Here is a 23361-nt window from a genome sequence, read left to right on the forward strand (position 1 = left end):
TAACAACCCAAAACACCCACCCTAAAAACACCCTAAAAATTTCAATCGTGAGGACGGGTACAAATTATCGTCTACTTGGGGACCAGTGATTCAAATGTTGAAACCAGCGGATATATCTTCGGACCAGTGTACGGATACTGTGAGTGTTGCGTGTCGTGCCGTGGACAATAAACATTAAACTTTAACGGGTAGCTGCAATTTCTTTGTCTACCCCGAACATTTTTATAAACCAATTTCGGGTAGTTTAGTGGTGTTTTATTAATATCTCCGTTGACATTTGTTGGGACGTCAGTCTTTCCGTGACCACAGCTGGTGCAACTCAGCTGAAACGTCGGAATTAAAGGTAAAAACAATGAAATTATATCGCGGTAGACCCGTTTGTGTAATTAAATATGTGTACAAAACGCGAGAGTTTAAAGTGTTATAATGTTATCTTATACCTATATAATATACATACATACGTCATACATATATTGGTTACAAAATGACTGAGATACAGTTTTCAGTCGTGACAAATCTGTCTTATTAGTAAAAGCCTGACCAGTAATATATGATCATTGTCAAGAGGGCGCTGTTATTCTCATGTATAGGGCGACAGTTCAGTATATTATAAAAAAAATAGTTGTGAAATTTCGCAACATGGCGCGTGATCATATATATATTCCTGGTCAGGCTTTACTTATAGTTCTCACCTGAGATAATACAGAAAATGTGGCCATTGCCAAAAACCTTTAACAATAAACGGTACAAAAATATAAAGTCCGTACATGTTTATTAACTCGTAAAATTATGAATTAAGTGCTGAGGTGAATTTGACAAGAATATCGGTATAAATTGGGAGCCCAATGTGCCGGGCGAGGAAATAAAACGGGTTATTTATAGGAGCACTTCGGCGGTGTCGATTCGATGTCTGAGTATTATGCGGTCATTTTGTGGAAAAAATGAAAATTTGTATGTGGTCTATGTCACGAGCACTGTACCTACTGTCTTCCTGTAAGACGATATTTAGGAATAAGAGAGTCAATAGTTAATTCGTGGAATAATTATTTAATATATAGGTACAATATTTAATTACACAAACGGGTCTACCGCGAACCTTCATCGTTTTTACGGAAAGACTTTCCGTGACCACAGCTGGTGCAACTCAGCTGAAACCCGTTATGTGTACAAAATGCGAGAGTTTAAAGTGTTATGCAGGTACTTACAATGAAAATAAATTTGTGTTTTGGTGATGGTAAAGTTACATATAATTTTTCCAATTATTGCGACAGTGTATAAGGGCTCTGTAGTATCCCCGCTAATTCATTACAAAACACACAGCGAAACTTTTGCCGAAGCGTTTCGTCATATTTTCGAATAAAATATTGGGCTCAAAAGCTTATGATTGACATAATATGATACCTTCAAATAGCCCTTTATATTTATACACACCTACATAAGTAGAATTTCTATATTTTCTATACAGGTTGTAAAAGTTAATTTGCCAAATAAATTTAACACAAGCTTACTCTTTTAACATGGACCACAGCACAATTATGTAAAACCTTAAAAACTTAAAATATCCACAACTGGATCACATAAAAATTTCGGTATAAAATTACTTTTGATGCAATCGCAAAGTATAAAATTTTATTATTTTCATGCCGCCATATTGCGTGGGACATTTGATTATTAGCGAAGTGAGACGTTTGACCCTTTTCGAATAACATAAATACACCATTTAATACTACTAAAGCCTTTTAAAGAAAAGCAAATAAAGCAATTTACTACTTTTTTGGTAAAATCGTTTTATGAATCTTATTGTGTCAACTACTTTAGTACCTGAAAGGATAGGCTGCCATTTAGGCATATAAAAAAACTTACCTCGTGTAGAAAAATATAGTACCTAATCTTGATTTATTTTCTAATATTTTAAAACTTTTTCTGACATACTTTGTGAAAGGACAGTGTTAAATTTTGTTTAACAACAATATAGAATCTGTTCTGTAAACTACTAAACCACAATTTCCGTATCACATATAATTTTTAATTAGTACGTACATATAGCCTATTTTAGTGTCCCATTGCTGAGCAAATGCCTCTTTTTCCCCATTCGGTCCTCCAATTCACCGTACGTAGTGCACGTTCACATCGTCCCGCCATCTTCTTTTTGGTCTGTTTTTCCTTTCCGGTCATCCTTTCAAATTACCCTGTAAAGGTATATTGGGGTGACTTCGAAAGCATCGTAATTTTGAAAATGGAAATTATCTCTAAAACCAGAAGCACTTTATACTTTAGCAACACGTACGCTACTGCGACGTTAACAAAGGCATTTTACTTACTTTTGCTACAGTAGAAAATACTTAGTAGTAGTAGTTTAGTAGATGTTATTCATTTTAAAAATTACCCCGTTTTCGAAGTTACTCCAATGCTTTACCCTGTATAAAATTTTTTAGGACCTTCACATGAATACAACACCGTGTCTTTATGACGCCGATCGCGGCAAAGACCTTAAAATGTAGGTATAAAGTCGAACGCACTTAATTGCTACTTACAATTAAGAAATAATTTAGGAGGCGATGCGTTACACCCATAACCGTAACATATTCTCGAGTGTTTATTTTCTTGGTCTGTTTACAAAGTTTTTGCAATTAAAGTGTTTATTTTTTGTGGATTAATACTGTCTTTATTTTGTTAGTATGGTGATATAAAATTTTAAACACGGGAAATAAGTTCCTCTATCTAAACTGTTTAAGCAAGAACCCAGGTTGAACAATTTATGAATTACAGAATAAATTAAACATATATTAAATAAATACCACAATACAACAATTATTTAATCCGGTTCCGGTCACGCAACGATGCGATATTGCTCAGATCAAAATTAAACATATTCAGCTGGTTATAGGTGTAAATGTTTTAAAGCCTTTTCGTTTAAAATCTTCATCGCTGTATTTTTTTTATTAAATTGTAATTACGGTAACTAAACTACTGTTTACTTACGTTATTTAATTGAATAGTTTATTAGTTTATGTGTTTCCATGTATGGAAATAGTATATATACATTTGTTACCATTAAAGGTCAGAGCCCTAAAGGACTGGCCGTTAAACGGCATCCCAATAAAAAATAGCCCAGCGCGAACAACTGGCCCTTTTACGACTCATTCCGGTTTTATAACACCCTGTATATATCTAGTAGTAAACACTGTGGCTATTTAAAAATGCACAGCCTATATATCGAGGCATAAACAAATAAAAAGCAAGCTAAGTAATATACCTGCAATATATTTCGAAAAGTAGGTTAGGTAGTGGTTACAACCCAATATAATAATAATTTTACTGATTTTTATTTAACTATTTTGCAAATCTCTTAGTGCTACTGCCAATTAGATCAGGGGTCCACTGGTTAACAGTCCGCCGGACGGTATCGGCCTGTCAGTTGTTCGGAACTGTCAAAATTTTGTTCTAACTGACAGGCCGATACCGTCCGGCGGACTGTTAATCAGTGGGCCCCAGTTAACGAAGAAGCCATTAATAGGTAAAACCAACAACCTAATAGGTATTAGGTTGTTGGTTTTACCGGTTGGTTTTAGTTATAATAGCGCGGCGTATTTACAAAATAAGATTGAAATAGTTTGTAAAGTGGAATAAAAAGGTTTTTTGTTTAAATTTATTTTATTTTATTATGTACAGAGGGGAAATTGTATGATAATATAGGAAATTATCATCCAAACAGCTGAATATCTTTCTCACAATACCGCTCTTACAACTTGTCCTACTTGCCTTGGCGAAACTAAATAAAAACTCAATTTATCGTAATAAACATAACGAGGGCACTGTGTTTTAATTATTCTTTGGTAATAAATATTCCTCGGGCTATCAACAGCGACCTGCGATAGCGGCAGAGGATTCATTAACGCAATGTTGGATGAGCATTCAGTTTTTTTACTTGGGGGTTTGTAGACCGAAAGGCATTGTGATCTGTAAATTCCGTTATTTTGTGCTAAATCTGTCTTAAAGTACGTCGTAATTATATGTACGTGTATGTTCTAGCACTGCCTTTTTTAACCTTTTGAACGCCACAGACGGCAATTGACGTCAATGCAAAATCGTGACAACGACGCCAAAGACGGCATTTGACGTTTTTTGATGAAAATCTACTGGAAAACACCCCACTTTTAGGTTGGCATTATTTATTCACAAATCTAAATTTTACCCCCGTGGCGTCAATGGCACGGCAAATGGATGCGCCGTTTGGTGTTCAAAAGGTTAATTTCACATTATATGGCATCAACTTTAAACCTAATCTGATGCTTCCATTTTGTTATAGACCGACAAGAAATTGTAGAAATTAAAAAGTGGCAACATCGTCGTGCCGTTTTCTTAGATTGAAGATTGATTTAAAAGGGACGACACTACGTTATTGCCACTTTTTAATTTCTAAAATTTCTTGACAGTCTATACGCATGTGTGCTTTGATCTAAAATAAAATGTGACATTTATAATTATTGATATCTTCATTTGTTTTGTCTGACAAGGAGAAAAGGTAGCTATATTTCATTGAATACTATTAGAAGCATTAGAACAAAATAAATACATAGCAGAGGACGGGTTTGATTCCAGCCTGGGGCACTCGAGGCCTTGGTCACTTTTTCTTAGTACATAACCTATATGACATTTATTTCATTGACATTAAAATATTTAAGTTTCTTTTTATAAGCGTTTGTAAACACAGAATTTTGATAATTATTTGACGTATAAATACTATTTTGATAACGCATTTGCAAGATCATTTAAGTTTGTCTATAATATGTATAATTGCATATCTACTCGTCACTGTATCGGCCACCGACCTCCGTCCCACAATGACACTACTGTAATGTAAATTTAGACTCAATGAGCTTTCCACATATGACGTCACACTTCCATTTGAGCTTTTTGAACTTACAGCTTTCAAATGGACAGTTAGGGTTCATTTAGACGATGCGAGAATTCACATGCGAGTTTCATTACATTGCGGGTTTTGATCTGTCGGTGGAATTGGACGTAACCAACAGTCCGCAATGTAACTAAAATCGCATGCGAGTTCACGCGCCGTCTAAATCAGCCCTTGGTTACGTTTGATAGTTTTGATGGAACTTCGCCAATTGGTAGCATTGCTACAAGTACTGGTGATGTCAGTTACTTCCATTTTCATTATTTCCTAATCGATTTGTTTACGTTCCTACTCGTTATTTTGCATTGCGTAGCAATAGTAAATTTACATATCGACAGATTGAATATGTACGATCAAAGAGAATTTACTTTGACAATATTCCTCTAGTATAAATTCTCTTCGGTACGATTAATATAAAGTTCGTTGTACTTTCGTCGCATATTTTGATTAAGAGATGTTTTGAATTCAGGGTTGTTATCAAATGATAACAAAATTGTTATAATAAAACAATGACCAACAATTTACTTTGACATAATAGTAGACATTTCCATTTGGAAGCTAAGTATGTATTGAGTATGTATATAGATTAGATTAGGGGTTTAGAAGATATCGATAAAGAGAGCTAATTCACTACTTTTTCTTCTACCACGTTGCCATGGTTACTGTCTGCCCTAAAGAACTCGCACACGAAGTGATGAGTATACAGAAAATACATATCATGGGCACATAAGCGATGCCGTGTCCGTCCCGTGACCTAACCTTAAAACCGTCACATTCTAAGTTAAAGCCTTCCCTTTCCCCAACATCCGTACCTCAAAATAATCATAATTTCACGTGCACCAAGTCCGATGACCTGTGGAACGGAAGTTGCAACTCCAGCCATTGCAATATGACCCTTATGACGTAGGGCTTAGGGCTGGCCGGACTGGCAGGGCAATAAAATAATACTGAATGATTTATTTGTAAACAGTCTCGGCCGGTACGTCAGCGAACGGGCGTAATATTGTGTGTGCACAGTTACAGGGGGTAGTGGATATTTAATTACTCTCAAGAGCAGTTCAACTCATTGTATAGCAATCGTGTATGTCCTGTACTATACTTAATATATAACATTGCTTTTAGCACAATAATATTTTCTAGAAATATTAATATACTTATACGATACAGTTTTTTTCTTATAAAAAGAGGTACCCAAGAATTAAGCAAAAAGTATTACCAAGATACAGGCAAAATCCATATCGCAGGCAATTATTAAAAACACTTTGGACTTTATTTAATTTATTCATTAATACATACACATAATATGTAATGAATAAATGAAACAAACAAACATTGGCAACGGTTAACAACAGACAGAGTATCTCACAATTTAAAAACAACTAAAGTAAATACTTATAAACATCTCAAACATCTGCCAGTAAGTTTTAAATATTTTTTTTATTCGTTAAATGCATGCACTTCCAAGTTTTTGTATTTATCTTGACTTGCCATGTACCACATCCCGCAGCGGGTGTGCTGCGCGCACGCACTGCAATTGTTTACAATAGGCGATCTTGTTTATTTTTGCTGCATATGGATTAAAAAGCTACCAAACTCCATTTCGGGCTTTATTGCTCCTTATTTAGACATCGCTGTTGCCCGTTCTTACAATGTGGGAACTTGTTTTTTATACCTTGTTACAAATACATAAGAAAACATATCTTGTATTATCCTTATATATTATATTGATGAAATGTAAATTTGTGTGAAAGAAATTTTCCTTAAACCCTTGCAATGCTCATGATATCATGTTGTAGAACTTTGTTTGCTCGGCTTACAAAAGCCCTAGCGCTATAAATAATTTTAGTTACTCTAATATTCATGTCAAATTTCATGTTATTTCAGACCCTGGTTTTAAAATAAGAGCGGTATTACTTCGATTGTATGGCGGCGGCTAAGTTCGTGTGACGGGCTCATTTAGACGATGCGAGAACTCGCATGCGAGTTTCATTACATTGCGGTTTTTGATCGGTCGTTTGAATTAGACGGTCCGCAATGTAACTAAAATCGCATGCGAGTTCGCGCGCCGTCTAAATCAGCCCTTACAGCTAATTCTATCACTAAGAGTATAATACCTCGTAACTAGTAAAGCAAATACAACTAACAAGTTTAACTTTCAAGCTATTGTTTCACTTGCGCCTAGAACCGGCACTTAACCTAACTAGGCACATCGTTATTGTTAGTTCTGACTCTAGTTTAACACGAGAATGACTTACGGCGTTGGAATACTTGAAACTGAAGATTGTTGCTGAAGTTCTAGTCAAGTACCTATAAACTACAAGAATAGAGGTACTTATGTACTTATTGTGGATCTTTACATAGCCTAACATACTTTAACCGCTTATTATGATAGTATTTATTACAAGTAAATATTGCGTGCAATTTTTTTTATGATATAGCAGGGTTTTTATAATATAGGAATTGCCATCGCCTGATGGTAAGCAATTACCATGGGCCACGGACTCCTGCAACAAGAGAGGGGTTGCAAGGGCGTGCAATCTAATCAATATCGTGAAGTACCTGATTTCTTAATTTTGGTAAATAATGAATTAGGTTTAAATATATTGTCCCAGATAATGATGCACATATGTTTAGGGATCTAGACTAGAATTTATTATTAAAAGAAGAGTAAAAACGATTTATATAACTTTTTGACTAAAAACGGGCTAAAAGATCAAGCCCGAATCCAATGACGATTTCATTCCAAACGTCGATTAACTTAAAGAAACAGATGCGTCATTTATTAGAAATAAACATAAATATTAAAACTGGGGCTCGTTAAGCCTATTATTCATAAATCAATGGTAAGCAGCTGCCATAAAGCCGATTTCGACACGTGTCCCATAAAACTATTAGGGTCTAGTTCTCGTTTATGGTCTATATTAATTCGCCGTTTCTGTCGTAAAAATTAAGTTGTTTCGTGGTGTGATGCAATGGTAATCCTTTTCTGTTGGAGAGCAGATGCGCTGTTCTAAATTTAATAGTTATGATTGTTTTATTGAAACTGTTAAATTAAGGTATGCAATGACGTTACGGACACTTTCATGGCAGTGCAGTGTCAATTTTATTGTATCAAAAACAATCCTGTAAAATTACATCATATATAAATAGGACTAAACACATGCAACAAATACCTATAATACTTATTGTACATGGAAAGATAATATAATTATTATTTATACCAGCTTTTTAGTAGTGATTAGTGAATTACTTACAAGTGTAATTTGTAATCAATTCACGATTTAAAGTTAAAAGACAAAAGATAGGTAAATAGGTATTCGTAACGATCACAAAACATGTACAGATAACAAGAGCAGAGAAAGTGCGCATCACGAAATGGATTCAACTCACCATAATGAACCCAAATCAATTAGCTATGACACAAGCGCTGGTCTGCGAAGTTTGCTTGAGTAACGCGTCTACCTTACCACGTCATCTACGCATTTAATCCGAATCTAACACTTGCTAGACGTCTCAATAACTCGAATTTAACTACCTTAGTTACCCCGAGGTCGATGTTTCCCCTTTATTGTCCAATCAAGAGATAATTGTTATGATTTATAGAAGGATATCGAATTGGCCGCGGTTAGGGAACGTTCAGTTAACGATTTGAATAAATGATTAAAATGATTAAATTGGGTGATCAATGAGTGAAGATTGGGTGTCCGTGTAACGGTTTTGAAGCCTCGGGCCTTGTTTCTCGAATTGTGTAAGTACCGTTGTTTTTAATCAAAAAATAATTTCGTATTTTTTCAATTTATATCACTTGTAAAATAATCCGTATGTTAGGTATGTATATCCATAAGATTATAACGTTTTCCGTTAATAGTTCAATAAAGTTTAAGAATTGTTACTCCGGAAAACGACAAAACGCTACTATCGAACGACACTATCTTATTACGAACCATAAAAAATTAGTGTCCGACCGAAACATGTTTTTTTGCCGAAACCGAAACCGAAACCGAATGTTCGGCTTTGGCTCTAGTTTCGGCCGAAACCGAAACCGAAACCGAAACTTTTGTAGACTTGTTAAAATCGTTGAAAAAATGTCATAAAACCGCTTTTACACACATATTATGGGGCTGTCAACACCCAATGTCCTTGAAATTGATGTTACTTAAGAAAATTACTAGAGTTAGACCAAGATAATTCTGCAACGATTTTGATAACACATGCAGTGCAAGTGTTACTTTAAACGTCAAAACTTCCATGAAATTATGACGTATAAATAACATTTGCACTAGTAGCACTGCGTATGCTATCAAAATCATTGCAGAATTTTCTTGGTCTAACTCTATTCATTCACCAGTCAAGCTAACATGTAGATACAGAGTCAACCAAAAAACCAACCAAAAACGCGAGCGCAGCGAGCGCGAAATTTTTTGTTAACAATATCGCAAGGCCGGGTACCGATCTTCACCTGAGGGGCTACCGCGAAAACCGAAATTCGCAAATTGCGGGGATCTTTCTCTTTTACTCCAATGAAGGCGTAATTAGAGTGACAGAGAAAAATGCCCGCAATTTGCGAACTTCGATTTTCGCGGTTATAGACCTGGGCCTAAAAGTCCGAAGTGCCCCAGTGAGGCGAACTTTCATGCGAAGTCAAAGCCGTGCTTCAGGCTTCAGGATAAGTAGTTAAGCACAGACTCCAACTAATGTCCATTGTATTAAAAAGCGAGACCGCAGGCCGAGCATGGCGCAGTGAGACCAAAGGCTAAGCTGAAGTAGAGGACATGTGGAACACAAACCAATGGTAAATTGAGGTAAAAAGTGAGGCTAAGGTCGAGCATTCGTATGAAAAACTGTACTGGGGACACTTTTAATGGTTTTTTCTTCGTTTTAATCAATAGTCAGCTGTTCAGCTTCGCAAAATATTAACTATTGAGAAAATCAACTTTGCGGCCCTAGTTGAGCGTAGCCTTTAGCCTCGCTTAAAATTTGCCATTAGAGGTAGATAGAAAAATGAGTGAATAAGAGCGAAAAAGACATCGTTCGACTCGTGCCGAGCTGATACTCGGCCAACGGCTACGTGCGACAGTGCTATCTCATTCACTCCGATACAATTAGACAGTGTGCGCGTTATAGGTATTGACAGCCTCTTAAGACTGCGTCGACCGTCCAGTGGCGCTCTCATTAGTGGAATTGTGTTTTATAATAAACCAATTAATTTCTGTACCTATACATGAATCGGCATATGTAGGTATGTATTAATATTGTTGTCCTACTTATTCCCCAACTTTTGGTCTTTGTCCGAAGTACCATTTCGTAAGTTTCGGCCCGGCCGAAAGGTTCGGCCGTTTTGTGGCCGAAACCGAAACTACAGCCGAAACATGATTTTTTGGCCGAAACTGGCCGAAACCGAAACCGAAACCGAACCTTCGGTCGGACACTATAAAAAATATATAATTATTACAAATGTTAAAATGTTACATTATTTTCGTGTACCTAAATATATGATTTGCAGGGGATTGTAGGTACCATAAAGTTATCATGTCTTCTCTTACCCTTTTCATACCTATTTTAAAAAATACATTCTTGAATGTTATATATGTGACGTCCCACGGTCAAAGGTACCTTATGGCGGGTATGGAGTTATGCATACCCCAGTAATCTACAATAAATAAGCTATCGATAACACAAAAGATCAACCTTCTAGGTTGCGTAGTTACAGAGATATGATTTTTTGAAAATAATGTTGTGAAATGAGCAACTTTACGATAGAGAAGTTTTAAGTTTAGCCGCCTAAAAAACTATGTTCCTGAAGTAAGTTACATAGTTCACTACAAATAATAATGCCTTATATATCTGAGATTAAAAAAATATTGCGACTTGTTCTGTAATGCAAATAGAAACTTTTGATATCGACTGATTTATGTGTATACTAACCAATCTCTTGAAAATAAAGTTTTATTTCATTTTCACGATTGATTGCAATGAGCTCTCAAGATTTAAATTTTATCTATTAGAAAACGACACTGACAGACAGTTTAAGCAAAAAACAATACCGATTTAGAGGTGAAAATGTATTTTCTGACTTTTTCATATAAAATCACAAAATTGAATATTTTTACTTTTAATGTGACACACAATCAATTTTTCTGAGCACATATGAAAGAAATTCTGTCATTCAAATGAAATAAATCCTAAAACCCCAACTAAATACTATATTTAACCCCTTATGCCACTTTAAACTTACATAACAATAACAGTATTTGCTCCATACATTTACGAAAAGGTACCTTATGGAAATAAATCTAATAATACATCTCTACAAAATATCAATCATATTATAGTTTATCTTTTATGAATAGAAAATATTAATTTACATTAAACTGCCCCCAATTTAATTAGTTCTTCGTCATAATAATCTTAAAAAAGACCAATAATTTGTATGTAATGAAAAGGTACCTTGTGGTCAAGTTACATGATGAGGCATGATGATGATGGAACAGTTAGGATAAACTAATAATATTTTGGGGTTAAGATGGTATAAATCGTCTATTTCTTATCAATAATATATTTCGGTTGCTATTGAAGATAAGCGGCATTGAGGTTCAATGACCTCAGATATTCCATAAGGTAATGCGTCGGGTATTGGCATTTTTCAGCAAACCAATGGCTGATTTACTGCATGCGACCAAACCAAATGAAGATTATTCTAGTTAAGAAAGACTTGACGAGAGTAACTTTGAATGAATGAAAATCTTTATTTCAGACAACTAATGGCCCATACATAAATACCTTAAAACTAGCATACATATTATATAAAAATATATTTTATAACTAAACTTTAAAAAACTAAACACTACATATCACATTATGGCTGCGATGCATTACGCAACCCCGCAGTGTCAGGGAGCCGGCCGCGGAACCGCCGAAACTTGACACCCTTCGGCCAAAACTCCTCCTTGGTGAAGGTCGCTAGATGGTCAGTCGGAACGCTCACCACAAACGAATTAAAATTCGCATTGTGTCAAGATTCCAACTTCGCGACCCTCAGGATGATTTGGTATAATAGCAGTCTACTTGGATTTGTGATGTCGGTCTATGTACGGTTATAATATTTGCGAGGCGCTCCAACCAGAACTGAAATTATCAAATTAGTTTTGCAGAATGCTAATACAGTTCTCTACCAAACTTCTTTTCCCGTATTGACTAGTTTTTTTGGGAATTTTCAATCATTTTTCCATAAGGTACCTTTTCTACTAAACTCTGAGACGGCATTACTAGGCTTATAACTAACTTATAACAAAAATAAAAACAGGTAAACAAACGTTACGCATTAAGGTTTCAGATCACACAATAAAAAAAAATTGAGCATTTTTTCACCTCTTTACAAAACATTTAATATCTCCGAAACTAGAAACCCTCATAAGGTACCTTTTCCCGTGGAACGTCACATATGTGTATGTGTGAATGATACTTGGTACGTAACTGTGTAGTGTAGGTACTACTTATTGCCAAATCGACTCTCGAACTTCGACCGTTACTATCTTAATTACTTGTTAACAAATAGGTCACTAATGTCAATATTGAAGATTCATGGTTTGCGCAATACATCGTAGTTATTTCATTGCCATTAATGTTTACGTGATACTGTAGGTAAGCTATAATCATAGTCTAATAAAACATGGTCTTCCATTCCCAGAGTGACACGGGCCTACGTCACAACAACATGGCCGCTATATATAGCGCTATCGCATATTATCATATAGCGCTGTCGCATGATGACGTAGGCCCGTGTCAGTTAGGTGACCTAGAAAAGACGGGAATGGAGTACCAGGCGGAGTATATTATTATACCATGACTATAATGAGTTAATGACATAACTATTTCTTGTTGGGCTACTCCATCTAATCTATTATTATTATTCAGAGCTCACTGTGTCACACTGCTGGGCAAAGGCCTTCCCCCTCTTCTTCCACTCGTCTCTGTTTAGTGCTATACCTGGCCAGCCTCTCACGAAGGAGTCCAAGTTATCATAATATTTTATTTATTTTACTTTATTTTTAGTAATCGTTGGTTATTAATAAAAACAATTGTTGTGTTATGTTTTAGCGTTATTAGTTGTATGACTTGTATGTTGTTGTTTTAACTTTCACTTGTTTTACACTTGTCTATCTTTTCCCGCACCAATATGTAGACAGTGTTCCAAGTCTAGTAAATAATTATAATTTTCAAAAGTATCCGTAGCTATCCCATATAATCTTTATTTTTCAAGACTTTGCTCTCATAGCCTCCTAAGTCCCTGCGTATAATTTTTTGTACATATTCCAAAATCTATTATGAACTATTATTGTGTAACTAAGAGTTCCAATTTCAAAAACAACAATTGCTTCTGGTTCTCAGGAGGCTATTACCAGTATGAGTTGCTTCTACCTACTTGCAGTAAGTGACGTCACTACTAAATCCTACAGCACCAATTAAACAATAAACGTGTCCATTAACGCGATGCGTGCGCGTGCGCCGCCATAATCTGTCATAATACACGACCGTAATTAATGGGCGTCAGACACTTTAGTACTTTGTCGACATACAGAATAAGTAATACCACAGAATAAATGATAGTACTAGGTACAGAAGACTCACTCTATAACAAAACGCGTCTGTTACGATCAGGACAGATATGGCCGCTAGGTGGCGACAGCGCCACGCGCGGCTTACTTATGGCTATCTACCAAAATTGGTGTGGAACGGATGTACTTTTAGCTACCTGCACAGAATAAATAATAGTACTAGGTACAGAAGACTCACTCTCTAACAAAACCCGTCTGTTACGATCAGCACAGATATGGCCGCTAGGTGGCGACAGCGCCACGCGCGGCTTATGGCAAACCCCAAAATTGGGGCGGAACGGATGTACTTTTAGCTACCTGTAGCAAAGCGACGAAATCGCGGAGTGAGCCACGCCTGGTAATACTAAAGGACTCGTAAGAAAGTGAAAATTTTGTACTTACACAGTATACTATTACGTGATTATACAGAGTGGAACATTTCTAGAGACTGAGCTGAAAGGGTAGTGTTATCTAAGTGATCAACAATCGAGTTATTATAATCGTAAAGCTGGATTAAAAAGTAAAACAAAATTATTATAATGAATTATTTTGGTATCAGTGACAAAAAGTTATTTACATTTTAAATTGACACATGTCATGTCATCCAATAGGATCTACTTGCTAGGGCTGAAACATACGTGATTAAGTGAAAAATAAAGTACGTAGCCTAAACAACTACCCGTTTGCGTAAAAGTCCTTCGTTCTGTTCCACCAGATAAATTATTGCCTTCGAAATATGTATGTAAAACTTTAGGTCTACAAATATAAGACAATAATTTAAAATATAAACTACTTTCTAAATCGATTGGCAGTTTCCTTATTCAGCGACAAGTCGTAAAGCAGCTGCATCAGCTTGGGTGTATGGGCTATAAAGAAGAGCGTAAACAGCTTGCCAATAGGCCCGCGCTGACATGTCAATCTCTTAGAGCAAGGGGCAAGAGATAAGCGGTTAGTCGAATAATTATTTTATAATAACATTTTTACAACATAATAAAAACACTAAAACTTATAAATAAAAAATTTGCCCTAAGTCCTAGTCCGTAGGTAGGGTGCCCAGAAGGCTGGCCGCATTGCCCCGCTGGATGGCAATGCTGATCTATTGGGCAAAATATTGGCCAGCCCTCTGGTCACCGGAGGCCTCTATGAGGCGCTTTGACAGCTCCTTAGTCGAATTAAAATTAAAAGGTTTATTTAAATTTCATTAAAAGAATACTATGAAAATTAAAGAATGCATGAGGAGTACTTATGAAAATATTACGGAATAATTATGAGATATTTTGTATGGCTTACGCATGCTACGAATCAAGTTGCTGACAGAAATGTTTGCATACAAAGTATTTTGTAATGCCGGGGCCACGTTAACGGGAAACGCCGTTGATTATCCCGATGATCCCAGTGTGGCCGTATAAAATGTGTCAATTATCGCGATAATCAACGGCGTTTCCCGTTAATGTGGCCTCGGCATTATAAATTATAATAGATATAAACGTGAGCTGATTTCTGACAGCGATGCTCAAGAGACGCTAAGTGTGGCTGTGTAGTCTCTGTAATTCCAATTTCCCGTCGTTAGCTTCTGTCCTGCACCAAGCCCGTAACAAGCAGTCCTGGAAACGGACTGTTTACTATCGATTCAAGGGTTTCCATATACAGGACTGTATGTAAGAAATGTACGTTGTTAACTGTCAATTCGTATTCGTGTTTTAAAAATACATGACAACTACATGACTCTTCATCTCTTTTTAACAGTGATGAGGCGTCTAATATAAATAAAAGTCTGACTAGGAATATATGATCACGCTCACGCGCCATGTTGCGGAATTTCACTGGAACTAATTTTATCATACTATACTTAACTGCCACCCTATACAATGAGTATACAGCGCCCTCTTTGACAATGATCAAATATTACTGGTCAGGCTTTAGGTAGATAATGTAACTAATAGATTCAAAATGGCTGACATATTTTGAAAAAGGTAATAATATCAGCTGCGGCTTGCCTGTTTGATGATGAGGCGCAAACGCCACTGCTAACCAATTAAGATTATATGCGGCGGGAATATAAAATAAAAAACCGGGCAAGTGCGAGTCGGACTCGCGCACGAAGGGTTCCGTACCATAATGCAAAAAAAAAACAAAAAAAAAGCAAAAAAAAAAACGGTCACCCATCCAAATACTGACCACTCCTGACGTTGCTTAACTTTGGTCAAAAATCACGTTTGTTGTATGGGAGCCCCATTTAAATCTTTATTTTATTCTGTTTTTAGTATTTGTTGTTATAGCGGCAACAGAAATACATCATCTGTGAAAATTTCAACTGTCTAGCTATCACGGTTCGTGAGATACAGCCTGGTGACAGACGGACGGACGGACGGACGGACGGACGGACGGACAGCGAAGTCTTAGTAATAGGGTCCCGTTTTACCCTTTGGGTACGGAACCCTAAATAAAACTAAAATTTACTTCCTTAGTAGCTCAATTTGCTACCATCGATTGACCCATTCGGCAATCATACGCAGTAGGTAGATAATTTTCAGAATATGCCACAAAAAACAAAACAGCTTCCTGTCTAGTCTTCAGGACTTTAAACTGATTAAAAACCTCACTCAAAACGCGACACTCTTACGTTTTAACAAGGTCCAAATTTGAATGTCTCTGAAACTCGACATAGTGTGACCATAAATTTAATAAGGCGTCGGACAATAAGGCGAGTCTCCCGCGGTGACCACTTCAGCCCTTCTTGGAAGACTGTCCGTGCACAGGGTGTTATTTTAGGTAGTGATTAACCTACATGATTGGTTCGGTGAACAACATGTGTATAAGTTTAAGTAGTATACTTACCTACCCAGATTTTTTTACTTAGTAGTAAAGTTATTTTTATACGCATAGATAGACGTATTTGTCAAATTAACTCCGTAACTTGTAACAATTCTTACGTTTGTTAACAACGTTGGTATGATTTAGTTTCTAATTCGATTGAAAGGGTCCATATCCATACGCTTTGTGGTTCGTTTTAGATGATTCTAGCCTCGATTGGTAGCTTTTAAGCACTTCATATTGAGGAACAAAAATGTGTAGTCTACTCACGGCACAGTCATGATAAGGTTACCTACTCTTTTATTTTGAAATACGTTTTAAATAACCACATTTTTCCAGTAAGTATATCATTTCCAATTGTAATTATAATACCGACCTAAAACCACAAAATAAATCAAAACCCGGCACTCAAAGCTTCACGCTTTAATTCTCACCAAATACGTGGACAGTTTCCTTTTTTTATCCTTTAAAGTGACCTTCTTTTTTCAAAAGGCACCTCAATAAATCTGTATTCAGTACTTTTAGACCTTTAAGAATGAGCTTAAACGTTTTAAAGCACTCTAATTTTAAAATAGCTTTAGCGTGCTTAGAGATGGTGTCCTATACGACATTTTGGTCGTATAAAAGCAGTTTTGTCCGCAAAGACTGATTAAGTGGTGCGTATACGCAGCTGACGAAAGCTTGGCAATAAAGAAGATATATAACCTGTTTATGACTTTTTTGGCTTTTGTGTCTTTGGGGGCCTAATCAGCGGTCACGGTTAGGTATTACCGTAAAGTCCAAACTTATTTCACCATGTTTTACATCTTTTTAATATTATTAGCATAAGTTAGTAAAGCTTCAGGTTTTTATAAGCAGTGGTTATGTTATTCAATAACAATGTGTAATTCAATTACAATATGTCTATATTTGATCTGGGTTAAGTTGCTTAAAAATTCAAGTGGATTGTTCTTGAACATTTCATTTCATCTTTCTAATCTCAATATGATATTACTTACTAGAAAATAAGGTTATTATTAATAAGATAAATATTATAGACCATTTTTACACAAATTGTCTAAGCCCCACAGTAAACTCAAAAGCCTGTTGTTGTTGTGGGAACTCAAACAACGATGTACATATTTATTTTTTAATAAATAGCTTATTTTGGAACGTTTTTTTAACTTGTAAGAAATATTTGGATACATGCTTACATGATCATGACTCATTGTAGATGTCATTTTAGTCGTATGAATCGAGAGTTAGGTACAATCAATAATAACAAAATCTGGTCCAAGCAACATACTCCGAGTTGAATCACAAAGCTTATACCTACCACTGAAGCTACCGGCGATGTAACTCTGACCTCCGGCTACAAATACTTTTAACGAATCTACAGTTCAAATAATACAAGAAACGAGCTCTAAGACAAATATACGTTTTATAAATACAATGTCCCTGCTACCACGCGGTGACGCGTAAAGTTAAAGTCTAAGGCGCATCAGATCGTCAAACTGTATCAATCAACGTATCTCCATCTAGACATCCATTTGAAAAAGGACCTAAATAATTAAATCTTAGAGACTAATTTAGTAGTAGAATCACATAGTGAATAGGCTGTTTTGAAAATAGATCGTAAAGTTATTGATGACGTCGATCGTATCTGGTCCGAACGATGATTGTCGGAGCTATAGTCAGGAGGCACTAATACGGACATGTCGCTGGACTTAGTTACAATGGATGGACTAGGTTCTAGGGTGTATTTAGAATGACACTAATGCTTTAATATGCCCTTATTTTATCCTTCCTGATTCCTTATAAAATCATCTCGTACTCGGTTTGGAGGTTGAAGTACGAGTCTGCATTTCTAGTACTTAATTAAATATTTTTAGGTAATGGTAAAGTTATATTTGTTTCTTACAAGTTCTAGATTATCTAGATGATATATGACATTAGTGTTTGAGGCCAGTATATCGTGCGGTCTGTAAATAATGTCAAGCAATGTTATATTATATATAAGAAGTATTCAGGAATATACATTGCTGTTACCACGATAATTCCTCCTTTTAATCTTAGAAATAATTACTTACTGTTTAATTTGTGGTAAATCTTAGTCGTAGAATAGTTAATTTAGAAAATCACGGTAACCCTGTGATTTTTGACAAATAGGTATCTGCGAAAGTTTTAAAAGCAACTCCTGCAAAATCTTTATTATGAGAAATACATACACATCAAACTTTGGCGAAACCAGGTTAGACATAAAAAAATCATAGCATAGCAGATTATTAACATAATGTGTATTATACTACTAATTATACATCATCCAAGCCAAGAGTTGATGATCTTGAGAAAAATAAATTACTGATACTTATCTATTTATCTTTCTGACACATCGCATTTCGCATATTAGGTGCCGCATACGACCATTTAATTATGTTAAAAATATTATAATACACCTCGTTTTTGCAAACAGTAGCAATTCTACAAAAATATTATTATAAATTCAAATATTTAAAGTTCCCGGATAATATCACAATTTTAATGTAACATTGACATCGTTGTAGAACATCTCTTATGCTTAATAACTAGAAATATAGGACATTACTGAGCACGTTCACTCGCAAAGCCAGTTACATAGCTGACTTAACATTCAAATTACGAAACCGATTGCACTAAGAAACAAAACAACATCCACCAGGATGTATTTAAAACAAATGCGCATCGTGTAGCGAGCACTAAAAACTAATTGGGAACGAAGCGAAAAAACCGGGCGATACGGCAAGAAACGCACGGACGGCTGATGAAATATTCAACGTGACATGATTGAGTCTTTGCTGGTGCACTTAGAATTTCAAAATGTGCTACATTTATGGATCGCTTGCGTTAATTGCCGATTGACGGAAAAAGTGGGAACTTGGAACTAGTTTGGTTCGTTTTTGCCTTTGGGTTTGATAATTCTACAACACATCCTCCTTAATAATGGATAAATATGTAAAAAAAACAAATCCTGAAATTGTACTTAAAGATTTCTTTCCCTAAAAATGTATAGTATGTTGTATCATAGTAAAACTTAAAGAATATTACATGCTATTATAAATGCAGGTTATGTTTCGCTTAGGTGCGAAAGCTCGATGGTGCTTTGAATACCAAATAAGAGTCATAATTCACACACTGTATACGGTAATATACAATGCTCAATCATTCCTAACATACTGACCGCTTGCAATAACCGTTGCTGTAAAAAACAAAAAAAATATAATCCTCATTGTCCTTATACGAGACCCGGAATATTTCATCAAAACAAAAGGTCCCGTAAATAAAACGTCAAAATCAAAAACCGCCTGTCTGCGCGAAATCTGTTAAACTTGTTTCACATCCACAGCAATAGCTTCAAAACTTTCTTTCTATTCGGCGAGCTCTATCCCTGTCTCAGTCTCGCAGCGGTGCGAGGGTGGAATAATCGCGTGTGTGAAAAGGACAGGGTACATGAAGACGTCACGCGGGGCGCAGGCGCACGAGTGTTGTTGCACTTGTTTTGTTTATTTTCTCGGCCGCCATCTTTTTTTTTCTTTTGAAAGCTACGTCTTTGTTCGCCGGGCGCAATCGGCCGGGGCTGGTAAGTTGGATAATTTCTTTATTCCCGGCCCACCCGACAATTTTGTGGAGATGCGTTATTATGAGGTTGATTTGTTTAATAATTTTATTACGGAGTGCTTCGCTATTCGCTTTATTTGTTAGGATTGCTTGCCCGCGCGTTTGATAATGCTGATAGGATTGCATTGCGGTTCATGATCTTTGCCTATAGTACGAGTAATACGCATTCTAATGTGCAATTAATGTACATAAATATATTTAAATCAGTAACCAATTTATTGTAATTTAGGATGAAATGTTTGAATAAACTAACGAGAAAAGAAAAAAATTAAAAATACAACTTTTATTTTGTGTTAATATTTTTCATAGGAAGAAACAAAATTGACAGGAGATTTATTCTAATATTGCGAAGAATGTATTTAAGTAGGTAAATTAATAAAACAAAGAGGAGGAACGAAACTTCCGAACCAATTCCAAATTCGCGCATCAACTTAAAACCCATATACCAAAATGTTTATTTTTTGCGACACCTCACCGTCTAGACATCGCAAGGGTTCTTTTTGCCGCGGAACCCCACTGTTAGACCTTGGGCCCGCCGTCGCTCGACTGCTCTCAATAGGCCCAAAAAAAGACTTAGGGTATTGTGCCTTTGTGAGAAATGTTAAATCTGGACTTATGCTAGTTTGCTCATCAACCGTAAGGCCTCCTGTGGATCGGTTCTGGCTTTGTATTGTTTAAATTAGTTGTGTACAATGGTGATGAGATAGAAGTGCAAATAATTAATCAAAATTAACATTCACTTATAGCTGCGCCAATGCTAATAAAAATAACCTACAATAATATATCAGGTACACAATCTTTCTAAGTTAGGTTTGTGCTGGTAAAGTTTTTGTTAAGATATGACCAATATTAAATAAGAGTAGGTACCTGGAGAGTGAGCACTTTATATTCATATTATTGCATCAAAATTACCACTTCTGTGAATAAACTGAAAGAATCGCCAAGGAGTAAGAGTAGTAGAGTAGGTAGCTAAAATCTTTCTTTGGATTTGGAACTTATGACTTGGGTTCATTCCTTCGCTTTCCACTAAACTTACGACGTGGGTATAAATTCCATTGCCTTCCACTAAAAATAGTCAATAGCAAAAGCAACAGGGAAAATGTAATAAATGCTATTACATTTTCACATACCATTTGCCTAGTCCAATGTAGAAAATTCTCGTCTTTTCCAGATTGGCTGCGGCGGCAGCGGCGGCTGGCGCGACCAGCGAACTTAGCTACCTCGCGGCGCTGCACCCGGCGTACCGGCCCGTCACCTACGATCATCCGCTTTATGGAGCCAACACCTTAAGAGGTAAGTTTAGATGTACTTAAGCATATTATATAAGTATAATGTTTGAGGTCAATATCAAAGGAATGATCTGCCTCTGAACTCAAGTCTTTAATCCCTCGGCTCGGACGTTAGGGAAACTCTACGACCGAACTCGCTCAGTTGCTGCTACCATAAGAAAAACAAAACGCGAGCGTCGAGCTTGCTCGGAGAACTTTTTCGTGACTTTCTGGTGAGAAAGACACTCATGTTCTAAAATGTCCTACTTACTGGACTTACAACTTACGGAGCTGTTTTCGGGCATTCTAATGCATTGGCACATCGATCGGTTCCTCAGGTCGGTGTCCTGCCAGGCAATTTTATGAGATTTGACAGAATATCTTCAAATCCTGCTAAAGAAGATGGGAATCCGTAGCAGGTTAACCTATTTTGATTCATCTAGTTCTTATCAGCATTAATTTTACTTTCGGCGTCTCCTCTGTCACTGTCGACGTCGTGCCGTAATGCTCTAACAGATGGCGTTAGCTACCTAGAACGCAATTAGCTAGAAACCTACATCGCGCTTACGGAGTTTCAAATGTCACTATATGTCCTTCTGACTTCCTCTCAGTGGACTTCGGTCCCCAGCAGGCATAACACCCGTCTGGAGAGATTACTCTCTATTACGTATCTCTCTACTTCCTACAATAATAAAGTTGGTCTATTTTGTCAATAAAAATACCCTGATATATTTTTCAATTATTTCACACTTCGTATATCTTTCGTATTTTAGTACAGCAATATATAAGCAAATAGCCAAAGTAGTTATACGAAGAGAAATAATCACCCTCACTAAATATGGCTGGTGCAAAATCCAAATAGCTGGGCTCCGTTGTTAAAAAAACATTCCAAAAGCCACTTAAAGAAATTTTGTTTTACGACGCTGTAAAGACGTAACCTGACCAGCGTTCATCGGAGCTGCACTTTACTGTGGCTGCCAATGAAAAACAGACCTTAAGAGCCTGTGTCAGTTACATCAGACTTCACGTTGTGCTAAAGCAAATCTGATGTCTTGCGACAGAGCGTTTAAGGTTCTGTTTGGCGTGCATTGGCAGTATTGTAGTTAGCCTATAATATTGCCGTAGTTAGTGTGTAATATTACTCGTAACACTAGCGTCTTTATTGCGAGCAATAGTAGTTTGCATGCCGAGACGGATAATATTGCTGATGGTTGCTTGGCGTTTAATCAAGGTGTGCTCATTTGAGCGCTTTTACTACCTTTCAAAGATTGTTTTTCAATAGGTCTTAAAAAATACCTACTGCCCGGTTCGAGCTTTAAAATACGTCAATTAATAGATCTAGAAACGATATGGATTAGATGTGTCAGTGTCAAAAGTGACTTTTTTGTTTGAAGAACCGTCACATTTGACACTGACATATGTAATCCATATCGTTTCTATATTTGTTAATTGACGTATCTTAAAGTTAGAATCGGGCCGCTATAGTATTTTTTGTATCGTACTAGGTATCCAACGGGCTCAGCTCCTGTTTCGTCTTAATTATTAGATGGTCCGGGATTGTATTATCTTTAGTTTATATTTTTCCAAAAGCATTATTTTTACTGTAAACAAAAAGCGCAATAAAGCGCACAGCAATTTTTACGCGATTTGATTAAGTAACCGGTAAATATAGATTGTGGCATATGGAAGTAGGTTTTAAAAAATACATAAATACGTATTGCATCAAGCATCTGTAAGTACCTACTGCTTCGTCAAAACCAAATGTTTTGTAAGGAGACGACGAGAGCTACCACCATCTTTAAAAAAACAACACCATAAGCATAAACTGGATTGCAAAAATACTTGCACGCCAAATCAACGGTGGACCAACAGAATCATAGAAACTATATGCAAAAGCCCGGCAAATGCCAGCAGTGTACACTATCGGCTCAATTTATCAATACACTGAGGTGTTAATTAGGATTTGAACTCACGACTGCTACCATTCGTTTCAATTCCCGCGTTCAAATCTAAACTTTGTTGGTTTGAGTTATGGTTTAGAATCGCGTGTGGTGCTAATTGATGACAGATAGGACGAAGGACTATTAAGGGACAGGGTTGAAGTCACGGGTTAAAATTGGCATGCATTTTAGTAACG

The 23361-nt window shown here is 36.3% G+C and overlaps 1 protein-coding gene across 1 annotated transcript in view; it reads left to right on the top strand.

The window, feature by feature from the left end:
• Window positions 1-23361, top strand: part of LOC134801446 (transcriptional activator cubitus interruptus) — a 153522-nt gene that overhangs the window by 81023 nt on the left and 49138 nt on the right. The window contains exon 4 of the mRNA XM_063774015.1: window positions 21128-21249. Within this exon, the coding sequence (XP_063630085.1) occupies window positions 21128-21249 (122 nt within the window). The remainder of the gene's footprint in view (window positions 1-21127; window positions 21250-23361) is intronic.

The sequence above is a fragment of the Cydia splendana genome, chromosome 22 (assembly GCF_910591565.1).
Source record: "Cydia splendana chromosome 22, ilCydSple1.2, whole genome shotgun sequence".
In the NCBI taxonomy this organism is placed as follows: Eukaryota; Metazoa; Arthropoda; class Insecta; order Lepidoptera; family Tortricidae; genus Cydia; species Cydia splendana.